This window comes from Athene noctua, chromosome 4, assembly GCF_965140245.1.
Source record: "Athene noctua chromosome 4, bAthNoc1.hap1.1, whole genome shotgun sequence".
Lineage (NCBI taxonomy): Eukaryota > Metazoa > Chordata > Aves > Strigiformes > Strigidae > Athene > Athene noctua.
The window spans coordinates 84746975-84771894 of NC_134040.1; the positions used below are offsets into that span (position 1 = coordinate 84746975).

At 38.5% G+C, this 24920-nt stretch overlaps 1 protein-coding gene across 1 annotated transcript in view; it reads right to left on the reverse strand.

The window, feature by feature from the left end:
* LRBA (LPS responsive beige-like anchor protein) overlaps positions 1–24920 on the reverse strand; it is a 414576-nt gene that overhangs the window by 36490 nt on the left and 353166 nt on the right. Inside the window, exons 47-50 of the mRNA XM_074905922.1 lie at positions 21952–22119; positions 6717–6806; positions 3242–3434; positions 427–489 (exon numbers count right to left, since the gene is read on the reverse strand). Coding sequence (XP_074762023.1) covers positions 427–489; positions 3242–3434; positions 6717–6806; positions 21952–22119 — 514 coding nt within the window. The remainder of the gene's footprint in view (positions 1–426; positions 490–3241; positions 3435–6716; positions 6807–21951; positions 22120–24920) is intronic.

A 24920-nucleotide genomic window follows, 5' to 3' on the forward strand; every position in this document is an offset into this window, starting at 1 on the left:
ACAGTGCAGTTAAGAACCCCACTGTTATTATGAAAATTTCCTCAGCAAAGGAGCTCCATCACATTACCAGTGCACCAATTCATCATAACGTGCCTCGCTCCTGCTCATCAACAAGTCTGAGTGATGAAAAGATCCAATATTATCCTGACAGTACTTCATGCACATTCTCAATCACACATTATTACAGCATCCATATTAATTTTCACTGACACGCGTCCTAGGCCTGTTCAAATTAGGCAAACCAACGAGGGGGAGTTGATGAAATACCAGCATAGCCACAGCTCATTGCATTCCAATTTGCATGCAAATGGTTTATCAGGAAAATTCCATTCCCAGCAACCAGCAAGTGAAAAACAACCGTAATCTACACTTCAGGGCCACCATACAGAGCTTAATGAATCGCAAAGAGAGAAGGAAGTGACAGACCTATGAGAGGATCGATTTCCACTGGCAGCTGGTAAGGCTGGTCTTGTACAGCACCTTGATGAGCTGGAATTCAGGAAAGAAGATTTTTAAACTCCGCATTTTTTTAATACATGAAGCCACATAAATTTTATAAATCAAAGCTACATCCTTTTTTATAAAAAAACCACCAAAACTATTCAAGATTCTTCTGCATCAATTGAATTGAAAAAAAAAAAAAAATCCAGGTGCTTTCACGGGCTGCTTATTAAACATTTATTTTAGATTAGTGCTATTCTGAATGTATGCCATGAGCAGCAGCTCCGGTCCTGAGCCATAAGCTCTAGCAGATGCTTTACTGGCAACCTCTCCTGTCGCAACAAAACAAAATTAAGTGGTAAAGAGCACTGAAAACAAAATGTGACAACCATCTGCTGACTGTGGCAAATACTATTTTCCTCTTTACTTTTTAAAGCGCTGCTTTGAACGAGTGAAGCACAAAGGACTTTTTCTTAAAAAAAAAAAAAAAAAAGTCAGTTTACAATGCAGACAGGGAAATCTCATAGTCATCCAGTATTTAGGGATTCATCCATCATCAAAAACCCTTTATTTGCAAGTTTGCACAGAAATTAATATCTAATTCTGCTGACCTACATTTCATCTGGGCACCTGGCATACCAGTGAAATGTTTACCTCCTGAATTTTTCTTCAGTGTTAGAAAAAAGCCTTTTTTTTTTTTTTCCCCCACAGCTTCACTAAAATCAAACAAGCAAGTAAGCAAACTCTCCCCCTGCCCCCTAAAGAGCCCACAAGACATTGTTTGAAGCAGAACAAAAAACCATAATGGCCGAATACTTACACCTATGATTTTTCTATTTACCATCCATAGTTTAATATAAAAATCAGTATCAATAGAAAGGTTTTATAAGTAATTGGGAAGTCAAATTTCTGCTGCAATGAAACCTTAACAGAGAACAAAGCATGAAATCCACATGACAAAACGGAGACACCCTGTTGGGTACCAGTGCCATTAGATGTCAGCAAAGCCACCAAACTCACAGACAAAAGCAGGAATGCAATTTTTAATTACACACCAGTGACAACTGGTCACTTGGCAACTTCACCTTTTTATCATGATGCCTCATTAGTAAAGACAATGCTAAACCCACAGCAGGAGATACGGGGGAGTAATGATACCTGCCCTCTAATCCTAGCAGATCCCATTTTGGTACAAAATTTGAAGGCAACAATAGTGAAGGCTAGTCTCAGGAGTCATACCCAGGTATCTTAAGCACAGTACTCCATTAAGAGACTGCAGTTGGTCACTGTGCTCTCAAAGAGGTGGGGTGAGGTGGGTTTTTGTTGGGTTTTGGGTTTATTTGACTGGCTTTTGTTTGTCTTGAACTGTAGGTTGTCCTGAGCTCTTTGTAAAGGCACGACAAGTGTAAGATGCTTCTAAAGGAAAAACTAGTGACTCAAATACAGAACTTGCTGTTCTCCCTTACAGAGGTGAGGGAAAAAAAAAAATCTGAAGGGTTGAAGTTGATTACTACACTCAATAATTGGTTGCTTGCTCACAGATCATCAACCAGCAGACTTACGAGGAAATCAAAATGAACTCCTACCACTTTAGAACCTCTTCTTTTCCCATGACCATTGTGTGTCCACAAAGGCAATTCTTTTTAAAAGCCTTGAATATTACATGCCTAAGGTCACACATCCAAGGTATGAGAGGATATTGCCATCCTCCTTTCAAACAAATGTCAAGAGCCCTGTAAATAGTTCTTGCTCACAACTTGTTATCTATCTTGCCTCCCTCCCCCCCCCCCCCTTCCTTCCCACCTTTCTTTTTAAGCATTTCTTGGGTGGGTGAAATAATACATTCATGTTTCTATTTGTACAACGTTGAGAGGTAATTTGTGAGAACTAGGAAAAACTGTGGGAGTCATCTGGCTTTCTTCAAAATCTTATCAAGGACCACGGGTTCAGATTTCTTAGTAGGAGTTTCAGTGATGTGAGTATATTACTACGGTGCAAATAACCTAAGCTATTTGAGTAGAAGCTCTTCTCTCCCTTTCTTGAAAAGCCTTTGACCGTATTTACTGCATAGCACTGAAGTAAACTACTTTTCACAGCTTGGGCCTGAGACTGTCATCGTCAAGGAAAGGAGGATGAATGCCTTTGAGATGAGAGAATATTAGAATTGACAACAGAGCTACGATATTCTCAAGCTCAACACATTTTAAAGGAAAATTAATCTGATTGGGTGTTATGCTAATGGGTATGTTGTTTTCCTTTCATATTGACAAATACATAAGCACCTAATAATTTTGGAATGTTTAAGATACAGGCTTCCCATATATTTTATCCTTCAATTCTCATTAAGTGGCTTTAATATCAGACTATGGGGTTCATAAGCAACTAGAAGATAGCAGAAAAGATTTCAGGCAAGTTCTACATGCGTTACAACTTGTCTTTGCCATGATATGGTTCAGGCTTCCATCTGACTGAAAGATAAATTCAAGAGGAAGAGGGTGACTTTATGACAATCAGATAGTGATATTCTGGTTTTGCTTTCTGACATAGTGCCCGAGCGATTGGAAAACAATATATTGTTGCTACAAATCTTTTGTGTGCTACTCATCTTACCACACGGTAGTTCAGATTACCTTTCTGAGGAGAAACCAAGTCCACGCGTGAAGAGCACGCTGTGTCAATGAACTGGACTTGCTCTTCACGCTTTAAATTTAAAAGAGCTCTCCGGCAACTTTTGAAATAGACAACAGAAGTACTGCTTGACGGCAGTGGTTTCTTAGGCTACTTACTTTAATTTACTTACCAGGAAGATTATGCCACTTGTTTACAGCAAATAGCCTATTTGCAGTAACTGTGATCACAGCAGGAGTGGCCAGCCCAGGCTGGGTGTTGGCTGCTACGTGAGTGACAGGGGAGTTGGATGGGAACTTTAGAACCATGATAACGTCCTGTTGAGCTTGGTCTGTGAACATCAATGGGCTCTGCAGGAGGAGATACTGTTGAGTGCACGCAACAAGAACCCAAATACACAGGAAAAGAAAAACATGGGGAGGAGAAAAGAAGACAGGACAAGAGAAGGAAGATTGGATTAAAACCCACAAGATCCAACAGCAGCTGCAGTGAAAAGCAAATGCAGTAAGAGCAGACAGGCTTGTGGAAACAACCGTTTTAGGTAGAAAAACCCTCATGTACACTACTGAGGGCCTTGCTGAACACAGGGTGTCTTATATACAAACTCTGTAACAGATCACAGCAGATTAAACTAAAGGTTTCCAATCACCTATCTCTGCCAAAAAAAATTCTCTTTTGTATCTGCAGAGATAGTATGTCAAGGAAAGCAATGTCAAACTAGGAAGCTAGGAGGGACACCACCACCACCCCCCAAAAAAAAGTGAGCAAAAGAAATTCCTGCTCCCAGAGATTGTCTCAAGTTGCATTAAACTGGCAGACTGCAATTCTTTACAAGCCAGATGCGAACACGAAAGCACATTAAAATAAACAGATACACACACACACGATATATGTTCTGTATATATTTCTGGTGTACAAAAGTAAAGATTTATGAATGCAAAGGAGAAGATTTCCCTGCAAATGTGTTTCAAAGGACAAACATAATTAAATGCAGTTGTAAAGAATATAAAGTGGACGTGATTACAGACACTATCCTGTGCTGTTTCTAGAAATACTAAAGGGAGGGAATGAATCCAGACCCTCACTATCAACATAATAATTTCAGGTTTTAGTTTTTTAATTTATTAAGTTGAAAAGTTTAATAACTTTTAAACTAAGCTCTCTAACAATGCTGCAAATGTCGAAAGAAAATACTGAGGGCCTTAGACCCGGATATCAAACATAAAGAGGAAAAGCAAAACTTAATGTCTTTGTGACTGGATGGTGGACCTAAAAAACCAGAACTCTGCTGAGATGTAGAAATACAGCCCCCCTAGTCACCAGTAGCCATATTGCTCTAGTATTTGTAATTTTCTAATAACTGAATTAGAACACTAATGAAGTGTTCCTGGCTATTTTCCACCTGCAGTATTTCATTACATATATGTGTATGTAAGTGCATACATTTAATGTATATTTATACGGAACTAATAAAAAAATTAAATACATTTGCATTTTTATTATCACTCCTTTTTAAAAAGTTATTAAGAGTACTTAGAAAAACATATTGCTCTATGAATTCCTATTTACAGTCTTTGCATAAAGGTGTAAATAAAAGCAACTAATAAGCTACCCAGACACCCTTCCGAGCAAGTGGCTAAAAGCCAATCAATATTATGAGTTAATCCTCCCTGGATGCTCATTCAATTAAAGGTGTCAGTAATGCCTCATCTGATGTGGCCTCAATTAAATCCAGCTATCTGATGGTTGAAAACACAAGGGGATACAGCAACAGCAGCAAAACCAGACAAATAGGCAGCCTTCGTGTGACTGCTAATTACTACACCTGGTGTATATTATGGCTTGTGCACTTAACACAGCACGTGGTAGCTTGCAATTTGGCTGTATTCATGCATACATGCACACACACACACGAGAACAGAACACTCGGCAAATAATACAACTAGAAAGAATTCAAAACTGTGGCAGGAAATACATCCTTACTGTATTTCAACTCCAGGAATACTACTTTTAAAACCACTCACTATAGTGCTATTATAAAATTGTATATTAATAACCACAAAACTGGTCAAAGCCAAGTGGAGAACTAAGGGTTTTTTTAATGTGTGTACCTCAGCTCCCCAAAAAACCCACAGGAGTTAGAATTTAACCAAAAGAAGAATTTAACTTCTTCCATTACATACTAAATTTCTGCTAATTCAGTGTCATGAAAGATATGACGATAAACCCCCCCCAAACTACTTCCTGACATCTAATTTATTTATATAACGATGGGTCTGACAAACACATCAACAATCAACTTCTCAAGCGCCTCCTCTTTCTGAAACAAATCCCTCTAAATTAGGGCAAGTGCCCGGTGCCTGGCACCGTGACAGGCGGACACCCATATGGCGTGTAGCTGGATGTGCGGGCGCTTGGGCTCCCCACCGTCCCTGTTATCAGGGCTCCTCCGAGAGCCCCGGGGGTTGCACACCCAAGTCCCCGCCGTGGTCTGCGGCCCCGGGACGCTGCCTGCGAGGTGCCATGGGCCAGCATCCAGCACAGGGAATCCCAGGGCAGCAGCATGTTTACAGCACAGCTGTCAAAAGCGTAGGACGTACCGGCTGCAGGGGTAGGGGGACATTCAGCTGAGCAAGTCTTATGTACAACACATGACATCTTTGAGAAAAGCTAACATCTGACGAGAAACTGTACGTTTCTTAGACTCCTACACCGTAGGGTTTGGAAGCTACTTTGGAGACATTTCAGATTTTTGGCTATTTTTTCTAAAACCTTTTGCACTTCAGATATGCTTTTCATCTAATAGCCTCAGTCTGCTTGAGCAGAACATACATCTTGCAGAATATACAAGAAGAAAATGTCTTTTTTTTTTTTTTTTTTTTAATATTTCATCATGAAATGTCCATTTAACAATAAGGAAATGTAACCTCTTGAAAAACTTGTGAATTAGCAGACCATTTGCTCCACTTGTCAGAGTATCACTTAACGTACTTAGTTCTGGATCTATGACAACACAAATGATTTTTCAGACCCAAGGACTGCACACAACACGATATGGAAAGTAATCAGTAATAAAATAATAGTTCGTATAATAAAATTATATTAGACACAAGTAGAGGTAAAAGGGAAAGCATGTTAATGCTCACTGCCTGGATTTTATCACCCCAGCTTTACTGCAAAACACATTTAGTCACATTCTTTGCTGTGTAAGTTTCAGCTCATGAATTCCTAGTAATCCTGGTTTTAGGGGAAAACCTATGCCTGGGGGAAAAGACAAGGAAGTTCCACCTCCTAAATTCATGCTTCTTGGGGAATCTGCCAAAGATTAACTAAATTGTCTCCATGATGACTGGCTCTCACCTGTACAGGTATGGTATTAACAAAATCAACTGATGAAGTGTTCTTAGATTACACTGACAAAAAAGGTCTGTACTAAAAATCAATACAATCCTTTCAGCCATAAATAAAATAATAGTTAAGCACTGCGCACACTCCCAGTCCTGCAAAATCGTAACTCATCTGCTGTTTTTAATAACCCGATTCCACGACCACGTAAAAGCAAAAGCGAAGTGGCCAGTTCTGTGACTTTAAGAGGGCAAAGGAAGTGAATAAAATGGCAGGTCACAAAGAGTTAATACGGTACTTACCACCTGCATGGCAGAACTTCTCGGAGGATGTGGTTCTATGAGCAGTTGGGAAGGGGTCTGTCCAAAACTTCGTATTTGAGCTTCAACAGCCTGGAAAAGGCACAGGCAGGTTTGCATGTTAAGAGGTGCTAATTACAGGCAATAGAACCATAACTGTCACCTGAAAATGTCATTCCACACTTCTGGCTTGTTTCATGTTGAAAATCAACCCCGTGTGTTCACTGTGGGGCTAAGTGCTTGGCACTGGTACTAAGAATGAGGTAATCATTTTAGTACTGTGGATGCTATTTCCATGAGAAACTCTGCAAAACCTCATCCTGCTCAATGATATTAAACAGAAACAAGCTCTTATAATCAGAAACCCTCTTTATTGGCTCCATTTTTCCTTTCTAACACTGGCTTATCCTGTTTGTATCATAACTCAGAAACAAAAGTTAATTTTTAAAAAGTTTCTATAGGCATTAAGAGTGTTCTACTTTAAATTTCAATTTCACTGCTTAGTTTCACAGCGGTAATTACAACAAAAGTGATGCCGACCTTTTTTCTTATTTTCATTTTTATTCAAAAAGAGCAAACAATTTTAGGATGCAGTAAACTACTGACAGCAAGCCTGATATTAAATGCAGCTAAAGGAGAACATGAAAATATAACGCAACAAAATTTTTTAGAAAGTTTCTCTATCTTCAGCAACATGCTTTATCACTTTCTTCACAAGGCATACATGAAAATACTACCTCGTGTTTGGTGAGTTCCTAAAAATATTTATTTGGAAATGTGTGAACTTATACTTCTTGCCTAGGCATGTCCAACTAGTCTTCTGTGTTGCCACCGACTGGCCCACTGGCTTGAAGGTGAAATCAAGCAGTCAAAATTCAAGTTGTTTCTCATCAGCCAAGCCCCTGCACTATCCAGAGAAACAGGCTAATACTACAGAAAATCTTAAATCATCTTGTTTAGATTAAATCTCTTTCACCATAAACTAAGTAAAATTACCTTGCATTTGCTGTGGGCTAACAGACTAATCGATGCTTTATCTTCTGTGTGGCACGGTGCATTGAGACCTACATTCTCAAAAGTGTCTAGCGATGCTGAGTACCTAAGGTGAGGCATTTAGCAAGTCCAGCTTTCAAAGTAAGTCCTGAAAATCAGGCCTTTCAATAAGTATTTTAAACACTTGAATGCTAGAACACAAACCCACTACCCACTTTTTGGCTATTAGAACACCATATTTTTCTCTTTTTTGTGAGCCAACATACCTTGAGGCTCCTTACACTTGCATTTTCTGTTCTGTTTTAGCCACCCATTGAAATTTTTGAGACAATGGAATAACACTTGTGCTGATCCTGCTCTTACAAACAACTGGGTTTTAGATAATAATAAAAACTAGTACTAGGACACACAATGTTCTCCGGTTACAGAAATAAGAAAACCAAAAGTAGAATGCGCCCAAGGCCTTAAAATCATTAAAAATAACCATCCTCTGATAGGAAACATGCCATCCAAAACACCTAACCTTATTACATTTGGCAGGGCTTTTGAAACATCTGAACTCACCAGAAGAAGAGCTGCAATTACTCTACGGACAGATTCTAACACTCTTGCCCACTCTGGGAAGCACCTTAATCTTCCAAGAACTGGTGAATAAGTAAATCTATCAAAAGCTGGATGAAATCTGACATACAAACACAATTCAGTGAGTACTTTTTGAGGAACAGCAGTATCAGATTCGTGAAACACTAAAGCTCAGTAAGACCATCAGGGTTCCCTTCCTAGTGATGAGACATGCTACATTAAAATTCAAGTCTGGGTTTTTGTGACTCTAGATATCAAGGGAATCACAAGGACAAAGAATTTGAGGTCCCTTAAGACATGAGGCATTAAAAAAGCAACAGCATACTGGTCAGCAGCTCCACCCTCTCCATAAAAAGCTATTTGTTTCAAAACATCCAGATTAAAAAGACTTGCCCACCTTTATTGCAGACCAAGTGGAATATTTTAACTAACAAATGGGAATTCTGCACTGCATTGAGGGTAGAACCAGAACAACACAGGAGGAGCAGCATGCAGACAGTCCTGGATGTCAGTTGTTCTCTGCTTGTCAAAATCTTTATGGCAAATCTGCAGAGTCTACTATTTATTTCCTATAAAATATATATCCAATATATCATCCAAAATGAATAAAATACTCTTGAGGCACAGCCCTCGTGCATTCCCTTCAGACAGAGCTGAAAATAAAATAAATACAATGAAGAAATAATAAGCTTGTGATTTGTTAACTTCCTTGCATATTGACTTTCAATCAATATAGAAACTTCCATTCCCCGATAGCTCAGCGTTTGAAGGGAGTCAGAATTTTTAAAAAGGGAGTCAGAATTTTGTCCTACCCATGAAATCTGGTATGTCCTTTAATTCCCAACGCTGCCTCTACGAACTATACTCCCTTACATAATGCCAGTACTAAAAAAAGGAAAAATTAAATACAAGACACCACATATTGGTGCAGAGCACTTCAAATACATTCATCATAACAAGAGTCTAAACTGACATAGAACAATTGCTTTAGTCAATGAAAGATCAGTGGTCACAAGGCTGTTTTCCACAGTCCAGATCTCAGAGGGACTCGCCACCTTCCAGCGACACAAAATCTGGAAGAGACATAGTCCTGATTCCACTGCTTGCTCACATACATGATGCTCATCGTTATCACGCTTCTAGACCACACAACAGCAGCAGAACAGCTATTTGTCTACCATCCACCCTCAGTGCAGAAGAGAATCCCTCTGGGATATTAAAAACAAGTATCAAATACCACAAATTCTCCATTTGCAGTCTTTAACATGCATGCATGTTTATGATCTAGCTTGAGTTTGGGATTTATAGTTCCAGCAGAAACAAGTCTCTTAGACTCACTAGGTTCCATCTGGTCCTTCCAAAAAATACGAGAGCCTACATTTCCAGGATTGCAGTAGCCCCCAACATAATCTTTCCCTTTTAGCCAACAGAGCTGGGAAAACCTACATTCGGATCATGTTCTACCACAGGTAACACAGTTTCATAAAACATCAAAATTGTACATAGATTAAAGGCACAGGTCTTGGTATCTATGTACTCTTTACTCCACTTTACTTCAGAGAGCCAAAAGAAATTTGAAAAACTATTGAGTAAAGGCAACAACGCTCGGGCAATTATGTCTAGACATAGTGGCTAGAATTCAGTGTAAAAACCTTTTGCATTCCCTTTAATTACCAAGAAAAAAAAAGTAAAGATTTCTTTATTTAGCTTCAACATTTGTTAATTATGACCAAGAGAATGCACTAGCAACCCCAAATGGTTCCTTCCTTTTCCCAGACTGTATCCAAAGTCAATCCAGATGTCAACTGCATGTTCTGATGATGTCTCAAGTCAGAAGGATCACACGAAGAAAAACGCAAGATGACCCCCCCCGCTGTCAGCAGAAACATGTGATGGTGGACCTAGAAAAAATCCCCATTCTCTTGACTTTCATGACAATGGAAAGAGAAAACCAGGTTATTTTAGCCACCAGATATGGCTCAGACTTTTGCTCAACCTGTCAGAGAAAATCAGCTAAGAGCAGGGGATCCTCTCCTCAGAGAGATAATTAATATCTTCTTTAAAGAAAACAACCTACCCCTTACCTGAGAATATACAATAAAATGATCATCAAAAAGTCATCAACTCACTTTCTAACAAACTATAGCCCAGCTGACTAATTCTGCTGAAAAATATATTAATAGTATTAGTGGATATTACTGAGAGCCAGCCGCCTTCTTCTAGTGGCAGGGGGAGGGCATGTGTTCTCACATTGCTGAATCCCTCTGGGGCATACAACCATTTAGATTATCGTGGGCAGAAATATTTGGGAAATTCGCACAACCCGTCTCACATCTATTAAAGGCATTATATAACTGGAAAGGAATAACCTTTGTCTGAACGGCATCTTTAATTCCACAAATCTCTGAATTATTATTATTTTTTTTTTTTAATCTCTGACAGCAAGCAGCATACCGCAAAGTAAAAGATAATATCATTCAACGTTTTGTTCCACTGCTCCTCAAATATCTCAGTAAAATAGCCATCTTCCTGTTAATCCTCTACAAAACCAAAACTTTGGTAAGGCCAGAATTGTTCCAGCTGCTACAACCAGAAGTAATAAAATGAAACAAGGTAAGTAACTCTTTACAATAATGCACACAGCATGCATCTCCAACCACGTGCTGCAGTGATAAACATGGTATTTCAAATGTTAATTAATTTATAAGGGAAAGCCATAAGCAAATTGCACAAGGTAACATTTGACCGACTACCACAATATCCTGTTCCTAAATAAAGTCTCCAGGATTATCTCCCCTTTTCTTGGGGGGTGGGAAGGGGAGAAGGGGAATAGGGAAGTGAATTAAAAGAGGAAGAGTGAAAAACCTGAAAACTTGGCTTAGCTATAATATAGCTTTTGGCCCCTGTTTAGTATGGATATTTTCAGTCTCTGAACTTACCCTCTAATCTAACTGTGAAGAAAGTTAATTCATCAGTATGCAGTACCCACCAAATACGGCTGTAAATTTTTGGGGAAGGAGGGTGATGGGGAGGTTGAACATATGGATGCAGTTAAGGTAAAAACAGATGTTTGTTACTTTTCTTTGCAGCAACACTCAGAAACTAAGTCAAAATTGCTTTTTTTCATGTTTATGTCTGAAAGAACTATAAAATTAAATATGAGGGAGGGCGGGTGGAGGGGGACCTGCAATGAGTGTCACAGAGAAAGAATGAAACGCTCTCCAGTTTTGAACTCAAATCCTAAACTGAAGGCCCATATAGTTAAAAGGCAAGACATACACCATTTAACTATAGATTTAAAGACCCTTAGAGTCTCAGCGTTGCTTTCATCATGCCTACTCAGACACAAAACACCAAACTGTCTGAAGAGTCTAACGGCACAGTACACCCATGTTAAAATGCACGCCTCAGTCTGAACGCACGACAAGCTGCAACTTCACCACTCACTACAAAGAAGCTACTTTCAGTCAGTGTGCCTTTACAGACCTACACCGAAGTTATTTCCAGCTACTTCTCAAATCTGTAAGATTTAATTGCCAAACGTTTGAAAGCCCGGGTGAAACAGCATCATGTGTGGTCATACATATTCTTTCAGCGTATATGTTAGGGACAGAAAATGTTTTGGGTTCATCCTCCATCTTTTTACCCCGTATTTATATCCGGAAAATAACAGCTCTTACAAAAATAATTACTTTGGCTCTCTGCCGCTCCTATCTCACTTTTCAATATTCAAAACGGTTTACACACATGTTCCTCGGTGATTTCTATTGGCCTGAGCAATATGCAATTATGATTACTTGCTTTCCCTTTCCTTCCACCCAGATGTTGCTTTATAGCACCAGAGAACACAGAATATTTGACAGGTTTCCCCTCAGACAGTGAAGTTGAATGGCTTTGCAGCCAACTGACTAGCTCCTATCCCCGTGGGATGGCGATTAAAATCAAGCTCTGATAACGAGTGATCGGAAAACCTCTGCCGACCAGATAGTCACTTAGAGTCCTGCAGTAAGATTCTTAGTTCTGTTTCTCAGGGACTACAGAGACACAGATGGCACTAGCCAAAGAACAAGAATGATTCATAACAATTAGATAAAATTGCTGGAAACAGGCTAAAGATTATAGAAGACGAGCTCTTTATAGTACCATCTCCCCTTGTTTCATAACAAACTCTGTTATGTCTTAGATCAAGATGGTGAAAAACTCTTAGATCAAGATGGTGAAAAAATGGAAAAATGCTTGTCTGAAACAGGCAACGCATCTGCTTGCTGGCTATACACCTGCCCTGGGGATACTGCACTACACTTGACCCAGAGAAAAAAATACAGCGCTCAAACGTTAGTACCATAAATTCACACACTCCCATCCACTGTTTTAAAAATAAAATGAGCAGCCTAATTTCTTCATGCCAAACCAGAAAAATCTTTCTCTTCTTTTGACTTCGCAAATCAAAATCTTTCACAAACCTTCAATCTTTCACCCCTTTACCTTCAATCTTTTGTTTCAGCATTGCACTATTTAATGTACTGGTTTAAAGAAAATTGGCCTTTCCTAGCTAGAAATCTAACAAATGGCAGGGGAGGGAATGGAGCAAGGAGAGAAGAAAGGCTTAAAGAAAAGATAGTACAAGATAAAGGGTTACTTGCTGTTCTCTAGGTATTATTAACCACGCCTGCAAAACGTTTGCGACACACCCTCCGCTCCCCAAGTGGAGTGTAAGGGTGCTGGGGCAGCCCGCCGGTGCAGTTACTACTTCAACTCAGACAGCACAGGTTTCTGGCTTCAGAGCTGAAGCGTGGGCAGAAATCCTGTCCACAACCTGCAAAGGGGGACATTATTAGAGTACGCTAGCAAGCTGGTAGGAAGTAAAAAGTGCACAACCTTTGCCTTGCTGCGGTGCATTAGGGATGTATGTAACAAAACGTGCGTGCCTCATTACACCGGAAAGCAACGCAGAAATGAAAGCCATCAATGTGAATGAAGCAGAGGGTTTTTTTTTTTTCTTCCTTCCTTGTAGCTTCTTTGCAAGAAACACATCTTTTCGTATAATTTTTTTTTTTTTTTTTTTTTTTTTTTCTAATTTCATTTCCTTCTGTCTGCTCAAAATACCACAGTTGTCTGTCTGGAAGTTGGCTACTACTCTAACCACTTGTTATTTATTAAATCCAAACTACTATAGACCCCTGGGGGGCAGAGGGGTGTTACCCTACACAGGATTTTTTTTTTTTTTTCCTCAGAGCTATTTGCGATTCAATATACGAATAATACTTTCTTCTGTTTGTATCACAGAAAAACGTATTAAGGAGCACAGCATAGGATACCTTCCACTACACCTTTAAAAACAAAACCAATAACCCAGCTCTCAAACTACATTAAGAAATTTTCTGTGAGAATAAAGAAAAACGAAGGATTTTTGTTCAGACAAATCAGGATGACAATTACATGGCAGTCATTAAAGTAAAACAGGAAGTAATCACAGTTTGTGTGAATACAAATAGATCCCCCTCAGGGCCATGCGAGTTGTTCCAATCTGAATATATACATTCCAGGCATATTAAACAGAGGCAGAGCAGGGCCTGGCTGCAATCTCCAGTTCATGCAGCTGTCCGTCTACTGCAGCGTAATCCCAGCTGCCAATCTGAAAGAAACCAGTTAGTCAGAGCAGACACAACCAACAGAAACAAATGTCACTCAATAATGTTCAGAGGCACTGGGTTCATGGATAATTTCAAACAGTATCTCTGTCTGGAGCACTGATGTGCTCATTCAAAACACCTAAATCTTTGGCTACTGGAAAGAAGCAGATAAAAAAACTAGAACTAGAAAAACAGGTCTGGTAGTACTTCAAAGAGACTGAAAATAAAAAGGGAAGAGAGTCTAAAAACAAAGTTAAGATGAATTTAAAGACCTGCAAATAAAACTGGATTCAGTACAAGCAAAATCCTAAGCAGCTCTGGGGCTAGTTTTTAAAAATATAACAGTGTCTGTTTAATTTGAGCACCACAACCAAAATTGCCTCACGTGTCTCTTCGCGGTGGCAGCTGAAGATTCCAAGAGAGCAACTCATTGCTTTCATTTAAAATCAGTAATTATCACATAGAAAGCAGCGGCACTGCCATGTGCAATACCTTGCAACTTCATCCATTTCTGGCATTGTTCATCCACTCCTCTAAACAGCTAAACGTAACCTTTAAAGCTTGTTACCTTCACACAGTCTGCTTGCTACTTAGCTGACTCCAGGTTTTCTGATACAAAACTTTTCCTCTGGAAAAAAGAAATCTGTTCTAATGTGAGCAACCCGTGGAATTTCTTCAGCTTTGATGCCATCTCTATTAAGTAAAAAAGCTTCATCAAAACAAAACATTTCAATCTGAAGGAAGTTGATACAAATTGATGTAAAAATCTAACATTTAATGGTCTTTAAACCGTCTTGCGTGATCCCCTTTCAGAATCTGTAACAATTGTGAAAAAGAAACAAATAACTAGTTTTGCTAAGCCAAGAAATACATTTATTTAAACTAAGTCATAACTACCACCTGCAAGGACAAACCAGCTGCTTTCAAAGTACGGGCACAATATTATCTCAGAGTCTTCTACAGCAATGAATGAACTTTTTGTTATCCTTTAATAAAACGTAGTGTTTAACTGAGACTTGATTTTGGGACACTGTTTGAGGAAAAGCACCTTTGGCATGACTGCAAGTTTTCTCACTCAAGAAGCAGCTATTGTTCAAACAGAGCTAATAACTAGTATAATTCCGTTTGGTAAGTGAACGCCACATCACATCTGTAGACACAGTGGGAACACTGATGAGGCAGACACCCTGGGCTGCAATGAGCAAAGACAATGAAAACACTCCAAACAAAAATTTTTAGTTTCCCTATTGCTGTGAAAGTCAATGCAGATATTGTTTGGACTGCAGAAAGGGTCTGGCAAATAATTGAAGCATGCTGATGACACAAAAAATTAATGCCATTTTTGTAGCCTTCTTCCATGTTTGATTCAAGGTTAAATGGCTTAGTGTACAGATAACTAGCTATACAGTTATCTATACACCAGTATATCTCATTCTTTCCGCATATGGAAGAATAAAAAAAAAAAAGTTTTAAAATGGAAACACTTTCCATTCAAAACAGCTATTTCTGAAGGATTATGAACATCACTTTCTTCCATCCCTTGTTTATCTTTTGATTACTTTTTCTTATTTAATGCTGGCCAACGAATATGTCAGCTATCTAGGACTGACCAGCCAGGCACAAATGAAAATGTAAAGAGCCCAGGGGGTCTCAAGGTCTCTCTGGCTCCGATAGATCCACAAGACAGGTCAAGCAAGAAGAGGTGAGGGAACTGACTGCGCTGAAAATTTCTATCCTTTGAATTTCAATCAGGGGCTGAGAAAAAAAAAGCACTTGGAGCTGAAGAACTAATTTACATGAGTTACCTCCTTCCAAAAAGCTTTACTACTTCCAGCCAAAGCAGTTGTTTGCTTCTTATTTTTTCAATCCTTGCGCATCAGGCATCTCAGTCCTACTTTAATTAACTCTAAAATATCACCTTTTCCTGCTGGATAGAGGAGCGGAAGCACCAGGTAAAATCAGAATCTATTCCGTAATGAAGGACAAAAGAGAACATCCAGGTCAAATATTTTTCTGGATAGAAACCTAGCTGAATACTTTTATGTCTGTTTCCAAGCGCTGTAGTAAATATGTATGTTAAGACAAAGGGCAATAAACTCCCATTCATCATGTCAAACTCCGGGCTGAAGTGAATCAAAGAAGCGCCGCACCTCCCAGATATCACAGCAAACCCTTGTTTATGCTCGTTTTGCCTGTTTACTCCCACAGCACTGATACACCACGGTGTGAGCGGTGATGTGAGAATTAACGGGTAAATGACACGAGCTGGGGGCAGGAATGGCTCTCCTGTTATCTTTCAAGCTCCCTTTAGCAGAAGACATTTTTTGACGGCAGAGTCCTGATGCCCTGACAAGCTGATTTTGTGCAGCACCTGCAGTTAACCTGCCACCCACAACAGCATCGGACACCATGCCTTTGCGACGTGATCCTGCTCCACATACCTTCACAGGAAAGGTAGGTTTGGCTCCACCTTTCCTTAGCCATGCAATCAGTATGCTTTCCCTTAAATATATTCTTCTTAATTCCAGCTCCATATAATGGTATTTCAGTATAGATTTGCAATTAAAACTAGACCAATTCTTAACATTTATTTGGCGTTTCACACTGTTCCTGTGCTGTACAACGTCAAGCATGCCATCTGTGCAACACACTTCTGGCCAGAGATGATTCAAAGATTGATTCTACAGTACTTTGAATTTTGCCTGCATGAAATTTGTTACTTACTGAATTCAGCACATCTAAATTTACTGCTCTGTGACAGTATTTTATAATCGCTTTATCCTACTTTTTAAAACTCATCACAGCCACAACAAAGACTGTTGCCCAACCTGCTAAAACCAGACTGATCGTTTTCCCAACTATTTAGTAAATGTTAACTATGCTATAAATACAAATCATGTTTATACTTTGTGAAAGATTCACTGCTCTCAGAGTTCTCCAGCTGAGTTAGAGCTGAAATATGCTATTAACTCCCACCACGAACACAGCTAAGAGAGAGGCCAAAAATGCTTTCTCTGGGATAAGATATCAGATCTGCTACTGCTGTCATGAAACTGGGGTCATGTAAACTAAACATCCTTGTAACTTCTTTTGGAAAGCACAGAAGTCTCTCAAACTGTAAATATTTAAAAATAAAATCAGACTCATAAGAGATAGGTCTAAGATGCATAAAACTTACCCAAAGATATTAATCTCAGGCAACATTTAAAAGCTATTATCCATAAAATAATCTATCCCATATGCCTCAAAACTGAAAATAAAAGAATTATTTCCTCTCTTTATATAATCAGAAGTGGCACATTCAAATAACATACCAAATGCTATGTCCAAGCTGATTCTTCACAATTTCTGAAACTCCTCAGCTCATATGGAAATAAAATATCAACAGCAGAAAGAAAGGTGCCGATGGAATGGAGAGAGCTGTGCTCCCTAATGTTAAACAGACTACCTCCATGTAACAAAAAGGCACCTTCTCTTCAAAGAAGAAAGTATAAAACAATCAAATCATCCAAGGCTAAAAGCAAATCAGTTAATAAAAGTACGTGAGGGATTAATTGGATGGGATTAATTCTCTCTTTTTTTGAACTATCACTGCTAATTTTAAAATCACCAGTCTTCCTCAATTACTGCCTACAAAGATCGTAACAGACGGTATTTTTAAAATTATTTGAAGAATACGGTTAGGTGGTTTTTGATAAGCAGGGTACAAAATTTAGTACACTTCTTGAGGTTCAGGGGTTCCTGTAGGAAATGAATGACGTATTCTCCAAGTAACATTTTGCCTTCCCACTACTAACTTGATCTCTTTTCTTTATGCTTACCCAGTGGTTCTGCTAGCTACATAGGAGTATTGGTGGAGAAATTGACTTTTTAATAGGAACTCCAAGTGCAGCCCAGATTCAGGATCATTCTCTGTTACACTACACCAGAGACAAGAGGAATTTCTATTCTTCTGACCAATAAACTAGTGAAATACACACAAAGCAGTCCAAGATACAAGTTATTTTCTACGGATTGTGCTTCACCTCTTAATCAGTTGCTTGTCTCAATAGTTTGGATCTAATTCTACTTTTTTTTTTTTTTTTTTTGACTCCATTCTTGGACAGTCATTGCAAAAACAGAACAGAATTTGTGATAAGAAGGTGCTGTGAATTCTCTCCAGATCGGTCAGATGACATTTATCTATGCTACTGTGACTCCTTGCCTCTTCCATACAGGCAACAAAAAAGCCCTTCTGAGGCAGATCTTGTGATCGGGAGTTCCACAGATCAAAATGTGGTGTTCAAGAACCAGGCACCAGAAGGCAGTCAGACAGCACACCTCTGCTGGCAAATACCATATTTTCCAAGGGGAAAAGATGTGATATTTACTGCTTGTCATCTGAACAGCAACTTCCTTCTGCAGTTGTAACCTCCTTCAGCAAAGACACACAAGTACAAAGATTAGAGTCATTGACAGCGCTGCGAAAATGGCTCAAGGAAAAAGGGAGAGGATGAAGAAACGGTCCCCGCAGGTACAAGTAGTGCACAAGATATGGCATCAGATATAGTGGATCTCTTGCCTTGCTTCTCATGGTTGTAGTTCCCTTCCCCCCACTGGCTGCGACTCAAAACCTTCTCTCTTGATCTACTCCCCTCCCCCTGAGATTTGGCCTTTGAATTATGCAAGCTTTGCGCTCCCCAGGGTTTATCTGCCAAAAGGTAGCATGTGGCCCATGGTTTGCATTTTAGTTTAAAATTTTCTATTATAGCAGTCAGATCCTTTCAAAATACTTTACTTCCTTTATTCCCATAGGCAGAAAGAATGGCAGGAAAAAATTGTTCACAGCAGTATGAGAGGATGTAAAAGTTCTACATTTTCAGTCAAAAAAAAAAAAAAAAAAAAAAAGGAAGGTGGAATATGGTTTTAATCAAGTAGTTTTCCTTCCTAGACGAGTGCTTCCTTCTTGTAATATATATAACCTGACTGCCTATAAAAATAAAGGTGCCAGTTGGAGCCATTTAGGAGACCTAAGGAAATTCTGCATTAACCTAAACTCCTCCGCTCCCCAGTTCCTTCCACTATTATTCTGTGTGTGGCCTCTCCTGATGAGTTAGGTCACCAATATCCATACATATATCTGTGAAGATACTTCAGAAACACATGCATCATTACTGATGTGGTCCAGGCTAAGCATAGACCATCTATGTGGAGAAACTGTCATGCTTTAAGCACATGCTATTATTTCCATATGATACCTAAAAGCCTCAGTAACTTGCAGCTCTCAGGGTACACAGAAACTGCTCCTTGGTTTAGGTTTGCAAATAAATATATTTTTTCGGCTATAACTGTCAAGATTTGAAGACGCAAACCCTGAACCTTATCAAGAGAAAAAAGCCAAAATCATCCTTTTTGAAACCAAGAAATCCTGAGTAAAACTTCTGGTTTAATAGTTGCCTAATAAACAGATAATAAATCTGAGGTGTCGTGCCTGCCTAAAAATACTGTTAATTGCCCAGATCAGAAACTCATTTGGCCTCCAACCAGGAATCTGGTGGAGAAAAGAAGTAATATTTTCTGGCAAGCTGACTGAAGGAGAAAAATAAATGCTGATTGAAGCTGCTCAGCAGTACAGAACGTAAGCGCAGTTCCTCAGGGAGATGGATTAGTAAGCAGGAAGAAGGTGAGGCTGTCAAAGGTGCATGATAAATTCATTTAGCACACAGATATAGAATGATTATGCACATAGATAAACACACAAACAGATTTTTTTTATTACTTTCATCTCTACTCATAAGTAAAAACAGAATAACTCACCACTGGTGATGATAGTCATTAAATCTCTTCACTGTCAATATCGTACCAGAGCTGATCAGATGTACCGTTTTAAATTACACAGGCACATTTACATTATACAAAAATATGCTTTACAAACACAGGTAAATAGCAACGGACACCTAACTAAACAGGAACCTTTTTAATGTTTTACTGACCTCCTTGAAAATACTAAACAAAAACACTCCACTGAAATACAAATATTCCACGGGACCAATGTTCAAGTAACTCGGAATCAAAGTGCCACAAGATACCGTTCATTCTGCTGCCTGCATTCATCAGCATGTATTTTTCACAGCATCGGTAGTGTTCTGAAATTCTGCTTCTGCTAAGCTACTCCAGTCTTATGAACTCAACAGCACTGCTATTCTTCCTCTCCTGTTTTCATTTTTATATGCCACTCAGTTCAGGCAGCATAGAACAACTCAAAAATAAGAAACATTGAAGTACAATAAAAACATGACAAATGAAAAAGATTTGGTAACAAAAGGTATTAATATATTTCTAGAAGTACAAAGTGAATGCCTGTCTAAGAGAGATGATTCACACTTCCAGACAGATTTGAAACTTCTCTGGTCTTAAATTACTTTTTTTCAGGCTACGACACGAGTAGAACAGATCGCAGTTTAAATGGGTAATAGAACTGTTCTAGAAAAATTAAGAACTACATAAAAATTACGTGTGGCAGACTGCTATTTTGATTAGTATTACTTCAAGTATTAGTTTCATAAGCAATGGTTCAATGATGGTTCATTTAATAACAAAATTAAGAACAAATTACACACAACGCCCAGTCTGTTTTTTGGGTCACACTTAAACCTAGCAGTTCAAGAGTCTAATAAATACTCTTACAGGGTACGAATATTTCCTTGTCAATGTACAGTGGAAAAACATTATCAACGAAATAAAACCATGGCAGAGTGAACCCCTTGGGTCAATAACCGTTTCAAACCCCGATGATGACATTTTTTCTCAGAAGCCAAGTCTTCCGGTATCTCTTTTCTTAGCTCAATTAAATGTATTTCTGTGCAATATCTCTATTTTAGCTCAAACGTAATGACGACATCCAGCCATCACTCTTGGTACTTAAGCCAGTCCTTGAGCACCCCTACATGCCCTGCATACCCCACAAGGCTTTGCACTGCACCCGCAACCCACAGGGCTGCTACGACGGGACTTCCCCTACAGAGGCTGTCAAGGTGTCCCAAGCAGCCAGATGGCCAGTATGTACAAAGAGTATTATTTAAAATAATAATTGCTTGCTGCTCAGACCTTCTCTCAATAAGCAATAAATATCAAATACTTCAATTAGGATTAGTCTAGAATTCCCTATTAGTATAGATCTAGCCACCCTTTTAAATAAAATTGTTGATAGTGCAGCAGTATCAAGACCAGTTATCTAACACCCCGCTCTGAGATTGCATTATAGTAGAAAAAAAGCCTTGCTCCTTTAGTGGAAAGATACTGAACTGTTATATACTTGCAGACATACTCGATACCAATGTGTTGCCTGAACAGAGGGTGTAAAACCGATCAAAAATCTGTTTTAATCACCCACTCCATGCTGCCCTTTTTTTAAAAAAAAAAAAAACAAAACAAACACAGCCCTTTAGATGGAGGAGGGAGGAGTCTTTAAAGACAAGGGATACTTCAGCAAATAGATTTTTCTGAGCAGTGCGGAGTCTGAGATCTTTCCAATGTTTAAATACTTCAGGATATGAAAAATACAGGACGAGCTGTTAGTTTGATAGCAAGCCAAATAAAAATAAGGGAAGCTACAAAACTATGGAGTTTGATGTGTGCTACACATGCAGGATTGCATTAGAAGAGGATTGTGAAAACTGTAAAAGCAAATTCAAAAGTGCAAGCCAAATCAAGATTGCTTACTTTCTTCTGCCATTAAGATCCATATTAGTGAGCACAATGCCTGCCCTTCAGCAACTGAGGCAATCCTTCAACATTTATTTTTATCTTGGCATCCAGTTTGTGCCAAATCGAGGTGCACAAAGTTTAAGAACAACTTGCATGCTTGTTCTCTTCATTTTGCATGCTGTGACGACTGGTTCAGGCACCTTGCATTTGTCTGGCCCATAGCCAAAACCACAAGAGAACACAAAGATTTGAACATTCGCCGGTAGCCTTGAACAACGTGGAGTCTTTACACTGCAGTGGTTACCAGAGATTTTCCTTTCCCGTTACTTAAAGTACAAACTTACCTCTCTCAATATGGGATCCGTTATTGAACTTAAATTAACAGCTCCTTCGTAAGTCAAATAGTAGAACACATTCAGGGACCTAACAGCCTCTGGGCCTTGCTGTTTGTAGCCAAAAATCAGATCGATCCACTGGTGAAGCTGGCAGGAAACAAACTCACTTTCTAATGCCTGTAAAAAAACACAGAATATATCAACTTGAGTTTGCCGGAGAGGGTGCTCATCATTTAGTGGTGGTAGAAGCATTTTTTGAAGCATACAAAACTATTTTAACAAGTCTAAGTACAGTGTTTTAGACGTTCTAGACAAAAGAAGTGGGCCCTGTGGTAGAGTCTCGTGCCCTACCCCCTGCTGACCAGAAGACCATGCCTTATAATAGTGGGAACGAGAAAAAAAGCAGCAAGTGGAAAGCATTTACGCATTTATGGACCACCAGGCTATGTTTTTATGAACTCTCAAGATGAAATTGTGCTTTTCTGTGTGATGTGCACTGCGAATAATAACATCACGATAATCTGATTCTGACGGAGAGAAGATTGATTGACTTGGGGAAAGTGAACTAACCAGGGATGTGAGGGTACAAATTATTTAACGTGCTGGAATATCAAATTGCTATTACTTTTATGCATTTCTTGTATATATCTCTTGTACAAACCTACACAGAAACAGTACTATGCTGAACGATTAAGCCACTTTTCTGAAGATGTTATCCAGTTACAACCCAATCCCCAAGGCGAAAGCATCCAAACGTTAATCAGTCTCTCCATTATGGTACTAGATACAGCACAAATGTATTAAAAGAGAACCTAAAAATCACTGTCACCTAAAGAGTTAATTCATCTGGATTAAATCACTAGTAGGACTTGCTTTCTCTACTCCATACACAGGATTCAATATATTTCTTATTTGAATGAGCAGATGAAACAACGTAACAAAGTCCAAGGTTCTCTTCATCTAAGGAAATAAATGGCATTTTCCTTGCAAAGGAAATTCCTAATTTTGAGCAGAGGAAGTTAAAATTAATCTGAAAACCAAGGAAATCACTCTGCAATTTGCACACAAAAATGATGGGTTTGTTTCATTAACCGATGCCTGAAAACAACATTTAAATTGACACATAAAACCAGCAATTGTCTTAATTTGTGTGGTGCACTCCACACAAAAGCCCTAAATATGTTCAAATTAGAGCAAGCTGCTTGATTGTCACTGCAGTCTCATGTCATATTAATGCATGACAAACATTAAACCATACACTTAAATGGCAATTTATATCATTTAAATGTTTACTGCCACACCAGATCATCACTCATTTAAATGTGACTTTCTGACAGCTAATTTCAGTTAATTTTCCTCGATTCACTTAATTAGAACTTTCAATCAAGAAAAGACCTGTACATATCTTCGACATCATATCATTCTTTTTTTTATTATTATTTTTATTAGGATTCCCAGCTACAGAACTGCTGAAAGCATTCTTTAAAATGAATTACCACACACTATAGTATCTCTTTGAACGATCATATGGAAATACAACATATATGCTTAGAGAGGATTTTTTCTTTTACTTTTTTCTCTTTTTTTTTTTTAAATTAAAAAAAAAACAACACCCAACATTTAGACACAGACACACAATTAAAACTATAAAAAACCACAAGCTGGCCAATTAAAAATTAATGATTTCAAAATTGTTTAATAAGATAAAACCAGTCAGGAGTCTCATGAGTGTCCATAATACTACAATGTGCAGCCATAAAATTCTACACGGCTCAGCAAATGACAACGATAGGAATTAATTTTCTTGCTATCCTGCTAAAAAAAATTAACCCTAGAATATACTTACTGTTATCATTATAACTATCTAATGTCAGGCAAAATAGCGTAAAGAACTTGTGATTTTTTAATATATATATTTATGTATTTTTAGTAGGTGCACAGGTTGTTAATATTTTCCTTCTCTTCAAAAGCTAGATTTGTAATGTGTCGTATTACCCTCACAAAGCATTTGGACGTGACTATCTCTATAGTCTCCTCCGATTAACAGGTATATACATCTGACTTTTTTCTGAAAAAGCAAAACTGACAGACACTCTCTGCCTTTTCATGAAATGGTTGGGAGCCATTCTGGATTTAATTCTCTTTTTCAAGATTAAAATTATTTTACGCTTGTAATTTACACAGGTTCAAAAGCAGATAATTTCTTTTTTTTTTTTTTTTTTTCCCCCAGTTCAGCCATTTGAAATCTTCTTTTTTATTTGCCAAATCACAAATAAAAGGGTTAAACAAAAAATTACCACAGTCAGCATCAACAGCCAGGACCCTGAAGGACAGACCAAATGCAGTACACACATTCCAAGGCTGAATAATCTTGCCTGTCATTTGAGGTTCACAGTTAAGTTCTTGGTTGGGGGGAAGTACTTACGCTATGACACAATTGATGGAGGAATAGTTAACAGTCTGTATAATGATTAAGAAATACAATATCAAGGAAAACAACAGAATGTACCAGTACATGTGATGCACTTTATAGCCACGCTGGTATATACTATTTAAGTATGAGTACTCCTTAACAAAAAAAAATAAAAATCTGAGAAGTGAAAAGGTTCCAATTTACATAACTACTCAGTTTTAAAAAGAAGGTTTGTCTAAAAAAGTGTTACCGTTAGCATTTACCTCTTGCAAACCTAAACCAAGGGTATTGAATGCTAAGCACTTAAGATTACTTAAACATCTAGGACAGCCAGTGCTCATTAAGGCTCAAGTTAAATATGGCATGCAGCGTTGGGATACTAACATCCTTCCCATGCTGCTCTTAAAGCAAACCAATCAATTGTTAGCACTCCCACAGCAGAGCGAGTACATTATGTACTGTGGGCTCTGAAGAAAATGTGCAAACCAAGAAAATCCTCTAAAATGTCCAGCATAATACAGTAATATTCAATCCTATTGAGTTATTGCAAAATAAATCAGTCGCT